The sequence below is a fragment of the Diceros bicornis genome, chromosome X (genome assembly GCF_020826845.1).
Source record: "Diceros bicornis minor isolate mBicDic1 chromosome X, mDicBic1.mat.cur, whole genome shotgun sequence".
NCBI lineage: Eukaryota > Metazoa > Chordata > Mammalia > Perissodactyla > Rhinocerotidae > Diceros > Diceros bicornis.
This window is the reverse complement of record NC_080781.1, coordinates 12,561,573-12,583,311: the sequence shown is the minus strand read 5'-3', so window position 1 is coordinate 12,583,311 and position 21,739 is coordinate 12,561,573. Positions and strand designations below refer to the sequence as shown.

Genomic DNA, 21,739 nt, shown 5'->3' with positions numbered 1-21,739 from the left:
TATTACAAAGAAAGTTACTATAAACATTAGTGTAAAGGTTTTTGTGGGAACCTAAGTCCTCATTTATCAAGCGTAAATTCCCAGGAGTGGGAGTGCTGGGTCATATGGTGAGTGTATGTTGAACTTTATAAGAAACCACCAACACGTTTTCCAGAGTGCTATACCATTCAGAGCCAGTGTTGAATAATTCAAATCCGTGCTGTCCTCTCTCCAGTAAGCTGTCTGTCCAGATGACAGAGTGGTTTACAGTATCGAGCAAAGCTTCCTTTTCAGCAATGTTATTTCTTTCCACTTGGGAGCTGTGAGAGGCAAAGTCACAAAACTTCAATTTGGACTCACAAGTCTAACCTGGCCTGCACAGACTCCTTGACAGGTGGGAGAGTGAGAAAGAGGAACAGAGGGGCAGGGGGACAATATCTGTGGAGGACAGCTGGGAGCGTGACCGTGCAACTTGGACCCCAAACCAGGGAAAATTTAGTGGTTTTGGCTAAGCCTTAAACATCAAGTTAAAGATGAAATGAAAAATGCTCTTCCAGTGAAACAGAAGAAGTTGCTAAGAGGTGGAGGGAACACAGAACCATCTGTATTGCAATCTGATCCGCCTCTCCAAAGCCACTACAAAGGGAAATTGCTGACTGCGGTTCCCTTGAACTCCAAGGGCGAGTAATAAGAGAACTGTGCCCTCAGGCAGCACCTGTAAATCCCTAAGCAAATCTAGGGAAAGCTGTGTGAAACGTGATGCCTCCGTAGCTCGCCCCAAAGCTTCTGGGTATTCCGAATATACAAATTCTATCCACCCCACTCCCTTATCACCAAACTTCCTGCAGACATTGCCAACACAGCTTGACAAAATAGCATCCAGTTTTTAAAAGGCTTGGAAACATAGTCTTAGACCCACAGTTCTCGAGAGGTCCAGTGAGGAATTTTGCAAAGCTGGTCTCCTTTTCCATATCTACAACAGGGGGATTCTTAACAGCATGGGACTGGAATGGCCCAAGAAAAGCTTTTTGCAGCTCCTTGAGGAAAGTAGTCAGGGTCCCCACCCAGAAATTCCTTGCTGAAGGCCTGACAGCTCAGATCCAGGATGGGAACCCCGCGGTGTACTCCTGAGCCACGCTCCTTCCATTTGCCATCTATGTTTATGTTCTCATTCATATTTTCTTTCAAATATTTTATAGACTGCCTTGTGAAAGGACTATAATTTATACTTCCCTGTTGAATTCCAGTAGGTTAAAGCAGTAGCTATTATTTTTAATTCTGTTTTGAGAAATGGATTGTTTTGGCTTGTTGGGAATTTGAGAAGCAATTTATTCTGTCATCTAGGATGGTCTCACGTAAGGCTGCTGACCTCCTCGTACTGTTTAGCCTGGAAAACAATATTTTTGGTCTTCAATCTTGAAAAAGTTGTACAGGTTGGGCACTGGTCCACAAACAGGTGACTTGAGTTAAGAAAAGGCTTTGAAAATCCAGCTCAGCAAGATACTCATACAGATATTTTGAATACAAGGTATAACTCAAAGGAGTTTAAAAAATAAGACTATTTCTCAGCATGCACCTGCCATTTATTCGCTACTAAATGGACTTGTACGTACCTCAGGCACTAACCCAGGTCTTTGAACTTAAACCAGCATGCAGCACCTCCAAAATTAGTGGTTCTCATTAAAATCGCTTGGGAAGATTTTCTTTTTTTGCTGAGGAAGATTCACCCTAAGCTAACATCCACTGCCAATCTTCCTCTTTTTGTATGTGAGCCACTGCCACAGCGTGGCCACTGACAGATGAGTGGTATAGGTCCGCACCCAGGAACTGAACCCAGGCCTCCAAAGTGGAGTGTGCCAAATTTAACCACTAGGCCACCAGGGCTGGCCTGGGAAGATTTTTTAAATACACTTTCTATTTTGAAGTAATTGTAGATTTACAGAATAGTTGTAAAGGTAGTATAGAGAATCTCTGTATATATCTCACCCAGCTTCCCCTAAGACTAGCAAACACTTGGGAAGTTTTTTAAAATCCTGTTGGCAAAGCTGTGGCCCAGACCCACAAAAGGGGAATCTCTGAGGATAGGCCTCAAGCATCAATATTTCTTTGCAGCTTCTTCCCAGGCAGATTCAAGGTGAAGCCAAGGTTGAGAAGCTCTGCTACAAACCCTTACTTCTCAAAGTGTGGTCAGCCAACCAACAGTATTGTTTTAGAAATGCAACATCCTAGGTCTCACCCCAAAGCTACTGCATCAGAATCTGCATTCTAACAAGATTGCCAGGTAATTAGTATGCATATTAAGTTTTGAGAAGCACTGCTCTATGTAAAAGATTAAACAGACCACACAAACCTGGGCCCAATAGCTATTTGTCAAATTCATATAAGTATTTATTACTCATAAATTCCTGCATCGGACATGTATTAAGTGCTTATTATATAAAAAGATGAACCAGACACGCATTCTACTCTCAAGGAGATCACAGTCTAGTAAGGGAAATACAATGTGTTCATAAGTAAGATAGTCTAAGTTAGGGACATCATAAAAAGCTTGATGGAAGAGGTGGCATTTGATTTGGACTTGGAAGGGGTACACCTAGAGGAAGATACTTAAAAGATAAGTGATATAGTTTGAACAAATGAATAATGTCAGGGTTAGATTTTCTGTAGTGTTTGATGAATCAATTTGTTTATTCATACATTTAATAAATATTTATTTAGCTCTTACTATTGCTATGTGAATAACACATATTACTGCCCCAATGGCCCTTGCAATCCAGTGGGAAAGACAAGCACTAAGCAAGTAGTGACACAAATCATTCATGCGTATCTGTGGTGGTAAACCCTGGGAAGAAAAACGGTGGGGTGCTGGAATCCATGTGACGGAGGGACCAGACCTAGGCAGACGTGGGAATTGTGCGGGAGGTTTCCCTAAGAAGGTAACGCCTGGTTGAGAAAGGTTTAGTTAGAAAGTGGAGAGCACGCCAAGCAGATGGAATGGCATGGACTAAGGCCAAAGCAAGGAGAAATGGACAAAAGAGTAAACCAATGAAATGGATGTCCAGTAATATTCCATTCAACTCTCCAACGTTTTCCATTGCCTCCTGAATTGGTACAAGTAGCCTGGCCTTCAAGCTTCCAATCTTTCCTCTTTTTTGTTTTAAACAACTATATTGATATATAATTTATATACTGTAAAATTTACCCCTTCACCATTCCTTATATTTTAAGTAATTCAATGATTTTTAGTAAACTTACTGAGTTGTGCAGCCATCATTCATATAAGATCTCTTGTGCCCTTTTACAATTAATCCTCATTCCCACTCCCAGCCCCAGGTAGCCAATAATCTGTTTTCTGTCTCTTGGGTAATACCTAAGAATGGAATTGGTTGGTCATATGGTAAATCTATGTTTAACTTTTTAAATAACTGCTAAACTCTTTTCCAAAGTGACAGCACCATTTTACAATCCCATCAGCAGTGTGTGAGGGTTCCCATTGCTCAACATCCCTGACAACACGTGGTACTGTCAGTCTTTTTGACTATAGCCATCCTAGTGGATGGCTACCTCCTGCACCTACCTCACTGCACCAACCTCTCTTCCTAATTTTATTTGCCAGTCCCCTCACTCTTAAACTGCTCTGTGCCCACCCAAAGTGAACCTCCTGCTGTTTTTTCCAGTGGGGCTCTTTGCTATCCCCAAATCATGCCTTTGTTCGCTCTTTGAATGTGTTACTTGACTAGATGTTTTTTTTGGAGGGAGAGAGGGTGGAGATTTAGATTTCAGATTAGTAGGAGTACAGAAGGCCTTTGATTTCCCCACAATGTGGACACCTCCAAATCCCTCCTACAGACCCAGCCACCATACCTTTCCAAACATCTTGCATGCCATCTTAGTCACACTTGGCCTAGATTACTGCCTAAGCCTGAGCTATGGAGATGCTCATGCTTCCTCAGGGAAGAATGCTATGTGAACTTAGAAATTAACAAAAGGAGACATGGCTACCCTTCATATTGTACCACAGAAAGCAGTATACATTTAAATAATGGTAAAATCTTGTTAGAAAGACCTTAAGCCTCCCAATTTAGAAACTGGCTTATGGTAGCCAAGACATCAAAGAATGATTTGTTATTTAGGAGTGAAATTGCTAACAGTCTTGGATTAATTACCAAGAAGAAAAACAAAGATGCTGCTGTAATAAAAAGCAGAGATCTGGTGACCCTGTTTCACTTCCTTCCTCTTACTGACTGCTTTCTAATTATTTCAGTTTTGATTAGTACTTCCATTAGAAAATAGGAAGAAATTATGAACAAACTTACTTGGCAAATGTTTGGTAGTTAAAACCATTGAAATCGGTAGTTTAAATATGTATTTGGGACTATATTTACAATTTTTAATTTTTGTCTTGCCCAAGCAGATAACATAAAGTTAATTATACAAAAATCAACCAGTGTAGAAAGCCTACTGGAATCAGCCATTCTTGACCCTTGGTAAACGTATGCCCCCAATGAATTAGTTGTAAGGTTTCTGCTTATGCTGAATTGCTAGTACTTCCACTTGTAATAGCAAAATGACTGTCTGAAATTTCTCAGTTATTTCAAACTAGGTTTTAAATTATGAGGCTTAAAGTATGCTTAAATAACTCTGAGTACTTGAGTAAACGCTGCATTTTTTATGATGAGGCAAGTCATATGAGCCATTCAACGGTTTTAATTTAATCCAGAGAGTTGATATTTTCTCCTCAGTTCTCATGGTTGGACAGTTTAAAAATATTTCTGAGATTGAATTGAAACCTGTAAGAACTATGAAGCCATACATCAGTCTGTATTTATGGATAGTATTGAATAAAATTTGCCTCAATAAATAAAAATCATTTCAATATAGTACAATTTTTTAAACATTTATAAAGCTATTTGATTGGTTTCATTAATTTCATGTGGAAGCAGTGTTGTAACAAAATTTTATTTCAAAGATTGATTCAAATATGAGGTAGTTATACTGTCCAACTAGAAAAGAGAATGAATAATCAGGAAAAGAGAGACTATTGAAAAATGAACTTTAATGGAAAATTGTTGAATTTCAGAGTTGCTGGAGACAGTACTTATTCAGTTTCATCTCCAAGTTTCTTAGATGAAGAACCTGTGGCATGTGGCTTAAATTTGATGCCTATTCCACAAATCCTATCTATACTCCTCAAGCTTCCTCCTCCCCTTGCTCCCAGAAAATTGCCTTGATTCAAACTTCACAGAGAAGTGAGAAATCATAGGTCCCAAGCAGTCCCGCTATCTACAAACCCATGTCATTCTCTGTGAACCTCCTGGTTCAGAGAGTGACCCTCTCATCCATGCATCCTGTGTCCACTTATCTCTGGAACTTATGTCAAACCAATCCCTCTAGGTTTCGGGCTTTCTCTCTCATGTATATGCTTTCAGTTTCTCCCTTTCTGTTGGCTCTTTCCCTCAGCTTATAAACATGTTCAAGGTTGTCCCACCTTTATTAAAAACATGCATACAAACACACATACACATTCACATCTAGATGTTCAAGCAAGATGACCTTCTAAATTCATGTTTTGAGATCTTTTATAGTCCATAGCAATGATGGATAAAATATAAAATTGATCAAAAGATGGTATACGTCTGCAGATGGCAAACATTTGCAGAAATAGTACCAAAAACATGAAGCTGAAAAAATCATGTTATATACCTTACATTTATACCATATTATATGTCAATTATATCTCAATAAAAATAAATCTAAGAAACCATGTAGCTGAAGCTGCAGAACTGATGGACTCTGAGTCTGGAAGGTGGAGGCCACCAAGAGTTCAGCTTCAGCAGATAACGGGCTCCATGAGTGTGCTACATCAAACCCATGAAAGAGGAAGGGTTACTGCTCATTGCTGCCTGGAGCTGTGTCCTCTGTGAAACTGCTTAACTAGGGCAAAGGAGGAAGCAAAGCAGATACTTTCTTGCAACCAGAAGTTGAGCTAAGCTGATGCCTAAGTCTCAAATACTCAACAAGATTCTAGATTCAGGGCCCTGGGAGTCAGGGAGGTGCAACCACAAAACTTTTAAATGATGAAGAAAGAATAGTGAGAAAGAAAAACGAATCTCCCAATGAAGATGAAAATACTAAACAAAATTCCAAAGCACATAGAGGTAATTATTACTGAGAAAGCCAGTAAAATGAATAATCAGGATATAAATCATATATATATGAAGTTAAAATATAAAACAATTTGAAGAAATGCTTAAAATAAATATATTTAGGACCCTAAAAGAAATGAAAGGAATAATATTCATAAAATAAAATGACAAATTAGGAAAAACATATGGAAATGAAACAAAAAGATAGGAAGGAGAATGAAGTAGAAATATTTGAAATTAGAAATATGGCGATTGAAATTAAAAACTTAACAAAATAAACTCTAGTCTTACACAACTGGAGAATTGATAATTAGGAAGATGAACCAATTAATTTACCCATAACACATTAAAGAGAGGTGAAAGAAGAAAAAAATAGATAAATATGAAAGCACATTTAAGAGACATGTAAGATCACTAAAAGGCTCCACTAATGTCTGATAAGTATTTCAACAAAGAGACTAGAGAAAATATAATACATAGAATAATGAAAAATATAATGACAGAATATTAAAGAATTGAAATAAAAAAGGATGGGTGGCCTCAGATTGAAACTTCTGTGAAGGTCTCTGTTGCAACTTCTCAACTCTGCCATTGCAGAATGAAAGCAGCCATAGACAATATGTAAATGAGTCAACATGGCTGTGTTCCAATAAAACTTTATTTATAAAAACAGGCAGGCTTTATTTATAAAAACAGGTTGCCTAACCACTAGGCAACCCCGGTGGCCTAGTGGTTAAGTATGGCATGCTCCGCTTCGGCATCCTGGGTTCAGTTCCCAGGCGCAGACCTACACCACTCATCTGTTAGTCGCCATGCTGTGGTGGTGGCTCACATAAAAAGAGGAAGATTGGCAGCAGATATTAGCTCAGGGTGAATCTTCCTCAGCAAAGACAAAAAATTAAAAAATAAAAACAGGCAGGCAGCAGGCTGAATTAGGCCAGGGGGCTGTAGTTGGACAACCTTTGATCTAAAGAATTAGCCATTGTTTATATTTTCATGTATATCCCTCCAGATATTTTATATATATATTTAATTTTATGTAAGTGATTAATTAACAAAGGTCAATTGTTTATATATATACACATATATATGATGCACATTATTCACAAATACATACATACATAATTTAAAAAGAGATATCATAACTGAATCATACATGACTTGGACCACACTTGCTCTTCTGAGCACCCACATTTGGACAACTCTCAGTATCCATCATCATGTCGAAAAAAAAAAAAATCCTACTCCCCAAACACTGGTGAATGATGTAGATTTTTTTTTTTTTTTTGTGAGGGAGATCAGCCCTGAGCTAACATCCTTGCTAATCCTCCTCTTTTTGCTGAAGAAGACTGGCTCTGAGCTAACATCTATTGCCAATCCTCCTCCATTTTTTTTCTCCCCAAAGCCCCAGTAGATAGTTGTACGTCATAGTTGCACATCCTTCTAGTTGCTGTATGTGGGACGCCGCCTCAGCATGGCTGGACAAGCGGTGCGTCGGTGTGCGCCCGGGATCCAAACCTGGGCCTCCAGTAGCGGAGCGCGAGCACTTAACCGCTAAGCCACGGGGCCGGCCCAATGACATAGATTTTAACTAAAGTTTTTGAGGGACAACGGAGGAGGGTGTACATCACACCACCCAATGTAAAGCTTCCTAAAATCCTATTTGCTCATCTCTGTTTTCCCCCACTGTTCCTCCCCCTGTAGCAGGCAGTTGACATGCACCTCTCCCTCCACCTTCCTGTCTCAGCACCATCCTGCAGCCACACTGGTCCTCCGTCTCCTCCCTCACCCCAGCTCTAAAAATCCCCCCAGCCCACATACCCAAACCACCCAGCAAAACAAAAACCCAGTAACCACAGGCCTAGCAGGAGAAAATCTGGGTCCCTAACCATAGACAGACCACCTTATGGTTTCTCCAGCACATTCCAGGGAGGAGCTCAATTCATTCCATCCCAACATACATCTAGATCATTGGTTTGATGATCACATCAAAACCAATGCATGTATGCATGTATCATTATTTATATAACCAAGCTCCTAATTTTGAACGATTAGGCTACATACTGAAAATCTTTTATTCGCCAAGTCTTTTTCTCTCCCAAATCCATGCATTGTATCAGCCATTACAGTTCGTGCAACTGTGTGGAAAGCAAATTTTCAACATAAACTCTAGAGGTGTATTTTCTCAGGAAAAAAATCATGTCTTTGAATAGTAAACAGGTTTAAAAAGAAAAAAAAAAGGCTCAGAGAGTTAGAGGTCAGAAAATTCAGGTTATGAGGATCTTATAATTGTTCTTTCTTGTGTGATTGTAGGCAAAGTTCCCAGGACTTTGTGGGTCAGTTTCTCAAATAACAGAAATGAAAAAAATTGTCATTGGTTCCTGTCACAAAAATAGTATGATTTAAAAATCTATATTAGTTTCCTGTGGCTGCTGTACCAAATTACCACAAACTTGGTGGCTTAAAACAACAGAAATTTATTCTCTCACAGTTCTGGAATCCAGAATTCCGAAATCAAGGTGTCGGCAGGGCTGTGCTCCCTCCAAAGGCTCTTGGAAACACTCCTTCCTTGCCCCTTCCAGCTTCTGGTAGCTCCAGGCCATCCCTAGCTTGTGGCTGCATCACTTTAATCTTTGTCTCCGTCTTCACAAAATCTTCTTCTGTGTCTGTGTCTTCCCCCCTTCTGTCTCTTATAAGGACACTTGTCTTTGTATTAAGGGCCCACCTGGATAATCCAGAATGATCATCTCAAGATCCTTAACTTCATTACATCTGCAAAGATCCTTTTCCCAAATAAAGTCACATTCACAGGTTCTGGGGGATAGAAAGTGGACATATTTTGAAGTCCACCATTCAACCCCCTACGATATTGTTTTTAATTATTCTGAGAACCCAGGGGGGATAAGTAATTCCTTTGATTCAATCATAAATGAGCAGAATGTGAATCAGAAATACTAGATGTCATTTTTCCTAGGTACTGGTGTACATTTGAATAACCTCCCTAATTTCTTTTCAGCTCTATTTACATTTTTAAGTGTTGACAATGAAGGTTATCAAAACAAATTAAAACTTTAGTAACTTGCTTTCAAACCAATATTTTTGGTTCTTTTTAAGCGGGCATCTCGGTCAATGTTAGAACGATCTGAACAGCAGATCAGGGCGGCTTCTGGTTTGGAGGAACTGCTGCGGATCATGCACTTGGAAGGCTGGAAGCTGTGGAGATGCCGACTGAAGCTCAAAAGTTTTACCAGCACAGACACTCGCTCAGCATCCCATCGGTCCACCAGGTTTGCGGCAACTTTCTATGACCTTGAAACACTGAAAGGTAGGTGTGTGCGTATGGAGGCCGATTCTTGCTCTTTATCAGATAGTGACAAACACACCGACTTCTTCCGAAAGTTTGAGTAGGGCAGGCACGTGTCAGGCAGAAGAAAAGAGGGTCTTTGATTTCATAGCTTTGGTGTTAGCAGAGATTCCTGGTTTCCTATGTTTACTCTGCAGAGAAATATATTCAATATGATTTTGAGATCAAAAACCAACACAAAAGAACACTTTAAAATATAGAAATATATTTAACTCAGAGATGTTAACTCAGAAAGACTGTTCTTAATAGAAAAAAAAAATCATTGGGTTTACTTAAAAAATAAAACAACCTGGGTATTCATCAACATGGAGCATTCTACTGCCATACGTACATGGATAAAAACCAATAGATAAGGTATTACTTTTTTATTTCTTCAAAATTCTGTGATTTTTTTAGTAAAAATAAAGTAGAAGTTAGAAGCTGAGTTGTAATAATGCAATTACTAGGAGAACAATGAAGCGGGAAATTCTCTAGACAAAAGAATCCAAACTCCAGACTAGAAAATAACATAATTTGAAGGGAATGACTGTTCCCGAGTAGGGTATGGAGGTTCTTTTTAAGAAAACCAATGTCTGTATGTACTGTGCCATAATGAATGAAATGCTTGCCAAAGAAAGTAGTGTGGCCTCCGATTAGGCATTTAACGTTTTTGATGACATGTCAAAACAACACAAGAAGCCACTGTGGCATTGTTGATCTAGCATTTTAGATTTGATCAACATATGATTACCTGGTAACACATTATATCTATCGCACAATTCAAATTGACCACTAAGCCAAAATTATTCTTTTCTTTCTCTCTAGAGTTATCATCATTTTTTTCCATTTGTAAAAATATGATAATGTTGCACAAGCCGCTGTTGCTGGCTGTGGGGAAGGCTGTGCATAGGCAGAGATAAATCTCTTGGTAGCACTGCCAGCATGAGTGTGAAGAGGATTCTCTGTGCTCATGAGTATGGCTGTGTGTCTAAATGAGTTGAGGCCATTGGAACCATGGCCTAGAACCCACTTTAGACAGATTTTGAAGCTCTTATTGTTTCTATGTGGTGAGTTAGCATGGACTGCATGAAAGCAAAGAGGTCAGACCTCACCTGGAGATCCGGGTCTTAACCAGATGATCTGTCTCAAGGTCTGAGGTGAGCCATCCATGAAGATGGAGGTAGACAAACGTTACCATAAAACCAAGGCTAGGTGATTAAAAAAAGTAACTGACATTGACATTTTCTAAGGAGGAAACCATAAAAAATATATTTAAAAAATATTTTAACATCACATAAAAAATATGGAACTTGCCAACTCTAAAATGTCTCTTAGTACATGGAGGATCATCTAAAGTTATTTAGATGCAGTACATTTTCAGATCGGTGTGTTACACCGATTATAATTTATCAACTCTCCCTCAGGGGTTTCAGGGTAATTCCCTGAAGCAGAGCAGTCCTGCTGGGCAGTAGTAAAGAATAACAGAGTTATGAAACCTTCAGTCAGTGGCATTGATCATAGTTCCACGCAATTTTGATTAAAATCTTACCGCTCCAACTTTCAAAACTTAGTTTTTTAAAAAAGCAAACGGAAAGCAACGTTTAAGTAGAATTTTAAACAAGGAATATTTTCACAAGTTAATTACTTGTTTTTTCCAGGACTCATGATTAATAATAGTGAATTAAATAATACCCATATTAATACCTAATTGAGTAGTTTATCTCTCATGTTTACAGCCTTCAGGCTCTTTGTATAAATATTCATAATCAGAAATTTAAAAAGGTTTCTTAGGATAGATTTTATTATGAAAAACAAAGTTTAGGCAAATTGTGTAGTGTATGCAATGTTTCTGAGCCAGCCAAATATCTTGTATTTTGTATTTTCAGTGATTGAAGAAGCAACATATGAGGAAAATTGAGATTAATGGGGAAAAAAGGAAAAAGATGGTTTTTTTCTTTCTTTCTTTTTTCTTTTTTAAAAAATTATTTTATTGAGGTCACATTGGCTTACAATATTGTGTAAATTTCAGCTATATATCACTATGTTTCAGTTTCTGTATAGACTGCATCGTGTTCACCACCAACAATCCAGTTTTTATCCATCACCATATATATGTGCCCCTTTACCCCTTTTGCCCTCCCTCACCCCCTTCCCCTCTGGTAACCACTAATCTGTTCTCCTCATCTAGGTGTTTATTTATTTTCTACATATGAGTGAAATCATAATGTATTTGTCTTTCTCTGACTTAAAATACAGAGAATGGAAAAGATGTTTTAAAGGAATAATTTAGAGACTAGGGTCGGATCTCCAACAATTATGTCATATCTGTATACTTCAACAGAAGTTCTGTCTATCCCTTCTAGTGGAAACATGTTCACATATATGGGAATTCAGAATAATCTGGAGAGAGACCAATACAAATTTTTGAAGATGGGGTGAAAATGCAGAAGAGTTTATCTATTGCTGCATAACACATTACCCCAAAACTTAGCTGCTTAAAACATTTTTTATCTCACAGTTTCTGTGGATCAGAAACGCAGACATGGCCTAGATGCATGTCTCTCCTTCAGGGTCTCTCGGGGGGCTGCAGTCAAGGTGTCAGCTTGGGCCACTGGCAGCATCTCAAGGTTCAATTGGGGCAGGATGTGCTTCCAAGTTCACTCAATGGTTGTTGGCAGGACTCAGTTCCTCACAGGCTGTTGGACTGAGGGTCCCAGTTTGTCATTGGCTGTTGGCCAGAGGCCACCCTCAGTTTCCTGTGATGTGGACCTTTGCAGCATGGCAGCTTGCTTCATCAAAGCCTGAAGGGCGAGAAGGCAAGAGAAAGAGAGAGTGCCAGCAAGAGATAGAGACTGCTAACAAAACAGAAGTCAGAGTCTTTTTTAACCTAATCATGCAAGTGAAATCTTATCACTTCTGCTGTATTCTCTTCATAAGAAGCGAGTCACTAGGTCTAGCTCACACACAGAGGAGGGGATTACACAAGTGTGTGAACACCAGGAGGTGGGCATCACTGAGGGTCAGTTTAGAAGCTGCCTACCACAAGAGGCTTTCACCACCACGCCCAACACATATCATAAACTCTACAGTTCCATGGCAAGCTAAAAGAAAGTCTTTAAATGTTGTCTTTATCATAAAATTGAATCATTTTCTAAAAACATCCCTAGAAAGGCTATACAATGTTAAGTATCAAAGTGTCAAAATCTAATTAAAAAAATAAACTATGAGAGAAAAGTAACTACTGTTTTACAACAATGTATGTAATCTTTTTATTCCCAGAGACTTGTCTCTTTTTCTTGTTTCCCTCAAATTAGCTAGAATGGCCAGAATATTGCTCCTTCCATCAAAATGAGCAGGCTTATTTCATCATTTTACATAAACATCAGTATTGGGCACTTGCAAATGAGAAAACTCTGACTTGAGGAAAGATTAGTTCCACTTAAATGTCCATTCATGTGTTTGCCAGGTTTGAATCCTACTATAGTTACTTAAGCAACCAACAGAAACGTATTTCTTGATGGTGCTAAAACCTACCCACACCTGGCTTCAAGTAGAAGAAATGCTATCCAGCTGTGTCCTGTAAATTGCTTAATAAATAACACACATTATTTCTTTACATGCTTCCATTTACTTCCTCGTTAGCCAGCTTCTCCAGATGTACCCAATGTAGTTACATACAGGACATGGTGTTCTTCACCAAAGGAAAATAAAATTATATTCTACAAAGGTATTGTGTAAATGGGAAGGAGCACAGATTTGGGTTTTAGTTTTTCTGAAAACAATCTTTGGTTAAAGGACTGACAAAAAAATGTCCATCTAGTAAAATAAACAAGCACTACAAATGTGAAAATGACTGTGTTCAGCATAACCTGGGCACACATGCCAACGCGTGTCAGGGCCACTTCTTCTGCTGGCCCAATGAACTTGCTCTGTGCAGTCATAGATGAGGAATGGCAAAGAACCCAGTGCAGCCCTAGAGAAACGTGTGTGGAGGTCGCCAGCGAGCTGGGGAGGAGCACCAACACGTTCTTCAAGCCTCCCTGTGTGAACGTGTTCCGATGTGGCGGCTGCTGCAATGAAGAGAGCCTCATCTGTATGAACACGAGCACCTCGTACGTTTCCAAACAGGTATGAGGCCGTCAGCAAGCATGCCTTCTCCAAAGCCCTGATGATGACAGTGTCGACAGCTACAATTAAGCTTGTTGCCAAGCACTGGGCTAAATGTTTTGTGGGCCTTATCTCCCTTACTCCCTGAAACCAGTTAAAAGGGTGTCTTACTGTCTTCCTTTATAGGTGAGGAAACTGAGGCTCAGAGAGGTAACTTATGGCAGAGCTGGGATTCAGATCCAGATATGTGGGACTCCAGAGCCTGAACTCTTATCAGTTACTGTCTCTCTGATACTATAATGTCAAGAATCAGAAAATCATATGGAAGTTACTAGAACAGACCTTAAAAGGAATGAAGACAGCTGCAGTGTCTTGTGTATTCACTAGGTTCTGTGTTGTTCGAAGGAGTGATTGAGAAGAGTTTAATGAAGGGTGTGGGCAGGGTTAGGCAAAGGTGGAAGGGCTGGCGGAGCACCCAAGGCTAGCAGAAAGGGGGAGCTGTTCCCACCCTTGGACTGAAGAGGCAAGGGGAGGGAGGAGTTACAGGAACCCGGAGAGAAAGTGGAGAAGAGAGCTGCTGGACTGGCTGGCTGAGTGGGAGTGGCAACCACTGCCAACCCTTAACCTGCAAGGAGTGGGAGTTAGGGGGTGGGGCAGGCAAGAGGACCTATAGATGCGGTCCATGGAGCTCAGCATCCTGGGACACAGAGCCCAGTGAGGAAGGAAAGAGAGAGAACGGCGTCTCTGGAGGGGCAAACGGGAAACATCCAGCACAAAGGACCTTTGAAAATAATTCTGTAGTCTCCATGAAAGAAATAATTCCTTCTCCATCTTATAAAATCCCTTTTGCTCAGTAGATAAGTCTTTCTATTACTATCATATTGTTGTAAAATGCAGTAAATGTTGCATAGGAGACCAGTAATAACAAACTTAGGAAAATATATTAAAAAGAAAAAGCTGTAAGTCAAACTACATTCCTTTTGGTTCTGTGTTGCAAATTCTTCATCCATGTTGATATATTCGTTTAATTGTCATATTTGCCTATACAATCTATTCTCCTCATGACTGTGAAAAGAGGTAGTACAATAAAACACATGGGCACTGAATAGATCCATGTTAGGTAATTATCTTAATTAGATAGAAAGAATGGAATACTGATTTGTTTGGTAATAGGTTAACTTATCATTAAATTTGTTTCCCCAACCCCCTAAAAACCTGTTAAACTAGAGTTTCTTTTCCTAAATCCTTTTAGAGAATCTTGGAACTTGTGAAAATTCTGACCTGTACTATTTGACAATCAGGAAAAAAAATGATACAACTATGGCTAAGCATCAACTGTTAGTAGAAACAAAGCTTGCACAACGTAAGAGGCTTTGGTTCATCCCCACGTTATTCCCTAGAGCATAGTTGAAAAATTTCGCAAGATGAAGTTTATGCAAAGTAAACATTCTAAAAAACACTCTCTTACTCAGACTCATGGAAATTCCATTACATATCAAAAGGTCAGAATAAACACAACTTTAATGGATTGTTTCCACTTAATAGTTGAGTACTTTATTTTGACTGCTGTACTCAACAAATGATTAGTTTTAAAGAATGTACTTAAGTGTAAGTGTACAGCAGTTGTTCTTTCCAAATATGCATATTTCAACATTTTAATAGTGGTTTTTAGAAAACTACTTCTCATCCCAAAGTTATGGACTATTTGAAATACATCTTGGAAACAAAGTCAATAAATGAATACTCTATGTAGTAAGGACTACATGGACTGGTGATTAAATGGATAGCACATTAAAATCAAGTTCAAATTCATCTGTACATCATAGATCCACTCTAGAAGCAAAGTAATTGACATTTCTCTAAATTCTACTTACCAAGATCCCACCTTCTTCTGGTCACAGCAATTTCATTCCGAAAAGTAATCAGGTATAGTCTTAAGAGTATCACCTGTGGGTCTAGACTAGACTGCCTGGATTCAAATCTCCACTCTTTCAATCAATAGCTATGTGGCCTTAGGCAATTTATATAACCTCTCTATACATCTGTTTCTTCACCTGTGGAGTGGGGGATAATAAAAAGCCCACCCCATAATGTTGTCATAAGGGGTAAATAAATTAATATAAAAGTGCTTACAATAGGGTCTGGCATATAGAAACAGAAAGAATGATATTTGTGTTACCTATAATTATTTGTTTGGGCATAATGATCTTGTATCAGTCAGCTATTACTATGTAATGCTGCATAATAAACAGCCAAAAGCTCAGTGGCTTCACACAACAATGAGTTATTCTTACTCATGTATCTGAGATACAGTTAGTGTAGAGTGGGCTCAGTTGGGCTTGACTCCAAGCTGCAGATTGAGTTCAGGTCTGTTCCCTGGGTCTCTCATCCCTTGGACCAGCAAGGCTGCCAGATCATGCTCTTCTCATGGCTGCAGCATACACGTGAGAAAACAAGCCCTACAAAGCACACACAGTTCAAGTTTGTGCTGTGTCATGTCTGCTAACATTCTGTTGGCCAAAGTAAGTCACATGGCCAAGTCCAAAGTCAAGAAACAGGAAACTTTATTCCTTCAATGGAGATTGTATGGGAAGGGATGAGGAAATAGTTTTGAACAATAATCTATTCAACATGGTATCAAAGAAATTTCATAGCTATCATTTCATTTAATCTTTACAATTTACACTCAGATTTAAAGCAGGAGCAAGGACCAACAGTGCTTTTTATAAGGGTACCAGTGACACTGAAAAGTTAAGAGCTTTGACCAAACTTAAATACTTGGTAAAGTTGGATAAGCCCTCGATCTCCTGACTCCCGGTCCAGTGTTCTTTCCATCATGCCAACTCTTATCCTTATTAGTTCTTTTAATGAACAACTTTGCTAAAGTGACTACCATAAAGGACAAAGGCAAAAATGTAGACTGTAGAAATTATTATTTTAAAAAATATATGTATTATGGTTATCTTTCTCTACTCTAGCTCTTTGAGATATCAGTGCCTTTGACATCAGTACCTGAATTGGTGCCTGTTAAAGTTGCCAACCATACAGGTTGTAAGTGCTTGCCAACAGCTCCCAGCCATCCATACTCTATTATCAGAAGATCCATCCAGATCCCAGAAGAAGATCAGTAAGCATTTCTTCTCGATTATACTTGTTCTTGTCTTTGCTAAAGTTATGTGTAAAGAATACTTAGTTAATTATAGAGTCATCACTTTCTCTTCAAGTTCTTCATCTTTTAGTTTCTAACCCAGATCTACTGGTAATAACTGTTTGGCAAATATATTTTTTTATTAGGTGTTAGATGTATATTGCAGTAGGACCAAAAAGCTCAGTGGTTTTAAACTCCTCATGTCTACTTGTAGACACCTTTGTTTTTAATATGCATAGTCTAATGCAGTTGTAAATCTCTACTCCAGCCTCAAATTTGGCACATGTTGTCTCATTCCAAAACAAGCATTAAATAAAACTCATTTCAGGCTGTTTATACATTTAAGTCCCAAAATTAGGGGGAAAAAAGGTTCCTGGCATCATTGGAGTGGCGAAACTGTCTGCATCTGAGTTGGGAGATTTTCTAACCCTTCCTCTTAAGATTACCTAATGGAAGATTCTTATTTTAAATTAAAATGACTTAAAATTAATTCAACTTTGAAATTTTTGAGAGTGTTTTGTGATTCTTTATGAGACAAATTATGACACCCTTAAGTGTTCTGAAATCAAAGGTAAGAATCATTGATTTGGAAAAAAAAAAGCATTTAATATAGAGAAACAAATAAAGGGCAAATTACAAACACTGAATGAAAACATAAAGTAAGTTGGATACTTAGATCTCGCAAAAGTAAAGCGGTAAACACATTGTGTGAGTGGCAAGTGAAGGAGTGAGCTGGTGGTTATATGTCAGTTAACACTGAGCCGAGAAGACGCCTCAATCTCTCTCAAGCAGAAAAGAAAGCTTGTATAAAAGGAATATTTATCCTCAAGATGTTTTTGCTGTCCTGACCAATGTTCTTATCTCCATTCTAAAGAAGATAATGCTTACGAGCTATATTAGAACAATAGTTACTTTTGGTAAATAAGCTCTGTTGACAGCTAATTTGCACAGTTTTAACACCAATCTTCTTAAAAAGATTATAACTTTCCAAAATTACAGTTTAGTTTCCAAAGGTTTCCAAATAGAATATTTGTACTTACAGAATTACTATCTAATAACATGCAGTTCATAAATATGAATTAAACTTCTTAAAAATCTTAACTATTCTCCACTCAGAAATTTATTCAACATTTAAAAAAAATGTTCCAAAGGTATGATTGCCCTTGAAAGCTTTTAAATCTGGTTTATTGTTTTCTTTTCCTAGCTGTTCCCATTCCAAGAAACTCTGTCCTATTGACATGATGTGGGATAGCAACAAATGTAAATGTGTTTTACAGGAAGAGAACCCACTCGCTGGGATGGAAGGTAATGATAGCAGTAGTGAAATAATAATAGTAATAATAAAAATAACAACAATAGCAACTAATGTTTATTGACCAGGCAACATTGTAAGCCTTTTATGTATATTAACATTTAATCCTCACAATAATCCTTTAATGTACTATTATCCCTTTTTTTTACAATTACAAAATAGACACACCAAGATGCCTAGTAATTTTCCCAAGGTCACACAGCTAAGGCTGATAGAAGCTGTCAGATTTCAGAGCCCTCTGTGCTATAATTATATAATAAGTCCACCAATGTATCACTCTGCTTTTTAATCTTAAAGAAAAGCCCAAAGTGATTAGAGCATCCTAAAACATTGAATTTGAAATGGGATGGTAACCTTTAATGAAAGCCATTTCAGAAGTAAACACTTAATCAACCACATTTTACTAATTTATTGGTATAAAAGTCTCACAAGAACATAAAGTAATTTTGGACTTGTTGGTTTCTTTCAACTGTGTCATACGAAAACATGCCAATAATTTGAAAAAAATGGGGGATAAGAGGAAACTTCTTCTGAAACTAGGGCAAAGTAAAAGCAAACACAGCTATTGGACTCAGGAGAGTTGGGAACCAAATGAGATAGGCTATCATCACTGCTCAGAACTCGTAATGCTATGATTTTTGGTGAATATTTGGCTGAAAAAGAATGCATTTTTTATTTATTTCCCAGAGAACTTGACATGATTCCACTGTAAAAATTGCAATTGTAAAAATAGGAATCATGCAATTTGAACCTTGCTTGTTTTAAACGATGATCTACAAGCAAGACTAGTAAGGATTAAACTCTAAGGAATCTGTCTTAAAAACCGGAAATAACACCCTACTTCCTATTCTTCTGTTTCTCAACTTCCTTCTAAAGGTTTTCATGAAAGCTCAAGCCAGGGTTTGAGGGAAACTTAAGGTTCATGTGGTTTATATACCCATGCAGATCTTGACTGTCATCTACATCCTTACCACCAAGTCTTCAGCCATCCTCTGCTGGAATATATATCAGTCATGGGGAAACTCACCACCCAGCAAGGCAGCTCAATTATCTGGACACGCTCCTGTTGCTAGTAAACTATGTTGAACCTGAATCTTTCTCTTTCTAGAACAGTACTGTCCAATGGAATTACAGTGAGAGTCACATTTGTAACTTACAATTTACAACATTTACATTATTAAAAAGGTGAAATGAAACAGGTGAAATTTATTTTAATATATTTTATTTAATCCAGTATGTCAAAAATAGTATCATTTTAGCATGCAATCAATATAAAATTTATTAATGAGATATCCTTATTTTTTGTGCTAAATCTTTGAAATCCAATGTGTATTTTACACTTACAGCACACCTCAATTTGGACTTGCCATTTCATGCTCAATGTGGCCCATAGCTACCATGTTGGACAGCCCAGCTCTAGAGCATCAACTCATTAGTTTAGGTTTTACCCCATAGAGCCGAGTAAAATCAATCTAATTCTTTCTCCATGTGACTGATTTTTAATAGTGTTAGAAAGTTATTGTGGGAAGCAATAGATGTAGAGCTTAGAGCTTAAAGGCTGTTCTAGTCGAGGTTTCCCTTGTACACAGCTTCTGAGAGAGAAATTTGTATTTAGGAATTTGCACGCAGGTACAATGCATAAAAGGTGAGAGAGAGGCAGGACTGCACAGAGGAGGAAGTTGAACTGTGTTGCAATTGCTAAGAGGTGTCAACCAAGCCTATGGGGAACTGAAGCTGGGACAGCCCTTGGGGGGATGTCTCAAATCGAGGCAAAGGGGTTGGGTCCTATGGACTGGTCATTGGATATGGGCTGCCTCAGGGAGGGGTGTAACCTTGGGTGAGGCAGCTTCTTTCTACTAAAGTAATTCCTGAGGAGGGACTTAGCCAGTGCACACATGTGTCAAGGGTGGGAAGAGAAGTGGGGAAGGAGAGAAGTGCCCTGAGCAGGGGAAAAATGAGTGCTCAGGGTTGGAGGTGAGAGAACTTAGCATGTCCAGGGTGCTGGAAGAAGTTCCGACTGGTGGGAACATAATGAGAGGGGGCTGGGTAGCCGTGAGAGAGGAGGCTGGAGAGGTTCACAGGGGCGGAGTGGAAGGACCTTGTGAACCTTGTCCCAGAACTTGGATGTGATGCTAAGGGCAAAAGGAAGCCACTCAACTGGTTCAAGCAGTGATAGCACCAATTAGAATTTTAACAAAATCTACCCAGTGACAGTGTAGAAGAGGATGGGTTGGCCTGGGGCAGGAAAGGAAGCGGGGGACCTTTTGGGAAGTTGTAGCAGTGATGAAAGTGAGAGGCATGGGATAGCCTGGATCACAATCACTTCCAATTTTCATCTCCCATAATTCAATTAACGTGGGCCAAGTTCAAGGTCTCTTCTGCAGTGCCTCCAACAAACTGATGACATATACTGAGCTTACTATTCACTAAGTACCTTTTTCACACATGTGGCTGTTAAGCCAACTGCCTTTCTACAATGACTTCTCTTCCCTGAATCAGCACATTTGGGTTAGTGAATCCAAATCCAAGTCCAATTTAATTTTATTTTGTTAGATTGATTCAGGTCATTGCTCCAAACTGTTAAAAAAAATACCAGAAAACAAAATTAAGAGTCCTGATTCTATAGTTTAAATTCCTCAAGATACTCACAACTTCAATAATTTACTTGGAAAAATTCCATCAGTTTATTGATAAAAATGGTAAATGAAACAAGGCTGAGAACAGAACACATCAGTATCCCATCCTCAACCTCCTTAGGATTGAAATCAATGTATAATACTTCAAGGTACCACCTTTAGCTAGTTGCTGCTTCACTCAGTTCTCTTACATCCAGTCTCTGTCACTTTTAACTTTCCTATAAAGATTGAGGCCAGCCTCTGCCAACTACCTTGCTGAAGTTCAGCAAACACCTAGTGGACTGTTTCCCTAAACCACCTGTCCGAGAATGGAGTTGGTCTTGCTTAAAGTGTTCTGAATGAATCTCTACTGCCACCTAGTGATTTATGCAAATCTTTTAAGAGCTTCTTAACTATCCTTTAACAATCTATTCTCATCTTGCCCCAAAGTGACATCTGCCTCGCTGGCATATGGTTTACAAAACTCACCTTTTTCCTCCTCGCACAATCCGGTATGGAATCTCCCCAGTTCTAGCCTTCTAACATTCCACATGATCCCTCAAAGATCATCAACCAAAGAGCAGTTGAAACTATGAGATTGGACGAAAGGAGATTACCATTTTGATATATTATTAATGGTCAGATATTGGCAAGAACATAGAGTCTAACCCAATGTGTTGGAATGCTGGATGGGATTCTTCATGTATTTCCTCCATACATCGGCCTGCTTCAAGACCCTTTTATTACACCAAATAAACTCAACAAACATTTATCAAGTGCTTATTTTATGCCAGAACAATGAGAACTGGTCCCTATAACCTTTAGGATTTTTTAATTAGTGAAGGAAATATAGAAATAAACAGACAAATGTAAGCAGTACAAGAAAGGACAATAAGGAAATATGCACAGGGCAAGGGCACTTGGCTAAACTTGCAGAAGTTGGGAAAGATATCAGGGGGAAAGGATAACTAGCAGAGAGAAGCACAAGGCCAAAATCATGGGGCTGAGAGACCCTGGCATATCAGGGGAACAAAAAGTACTCTAATTTGGTATGGATGGAAACGGTATATGAGAGAGAGAGAGAGACAG

The 21,739-nt window shown here is 38.7% G+C and overlaps 1 protein-coding gene across 1 annotated transcript in view; it reads left to right on the top strand.

Annotated features, from left to right (window-relative positions):
• The window catches only part of VEGFD (vascular endothelial growth factor D), a 33,943-nt gene that overhangs the window by 9,336 nt on the left and 2,868 nt on the right, over window positions 1-21,739 (top strand). The window contains exons 2-5 of the mRNA XM_058535473.1: window positions 9,240-9,450; window positions 13,406-13,596; window positions 16,554-16,702; window positions 17,928-18,028. Of these exons, the coding sequence (XP_058391456.1) occupies window positions 9,240-9,450; window positions 13,406-13,596; window positions 16,554-16,702; window positions 17,928-18,028 (652 nt within the window). The remainder of the gene's footprint in view (window positions 1-9,239; window positions 9,451-13,405; window positions 13,597-16,553; window positions 16,703-17,927; window positions 18,029-21,739) is intronic.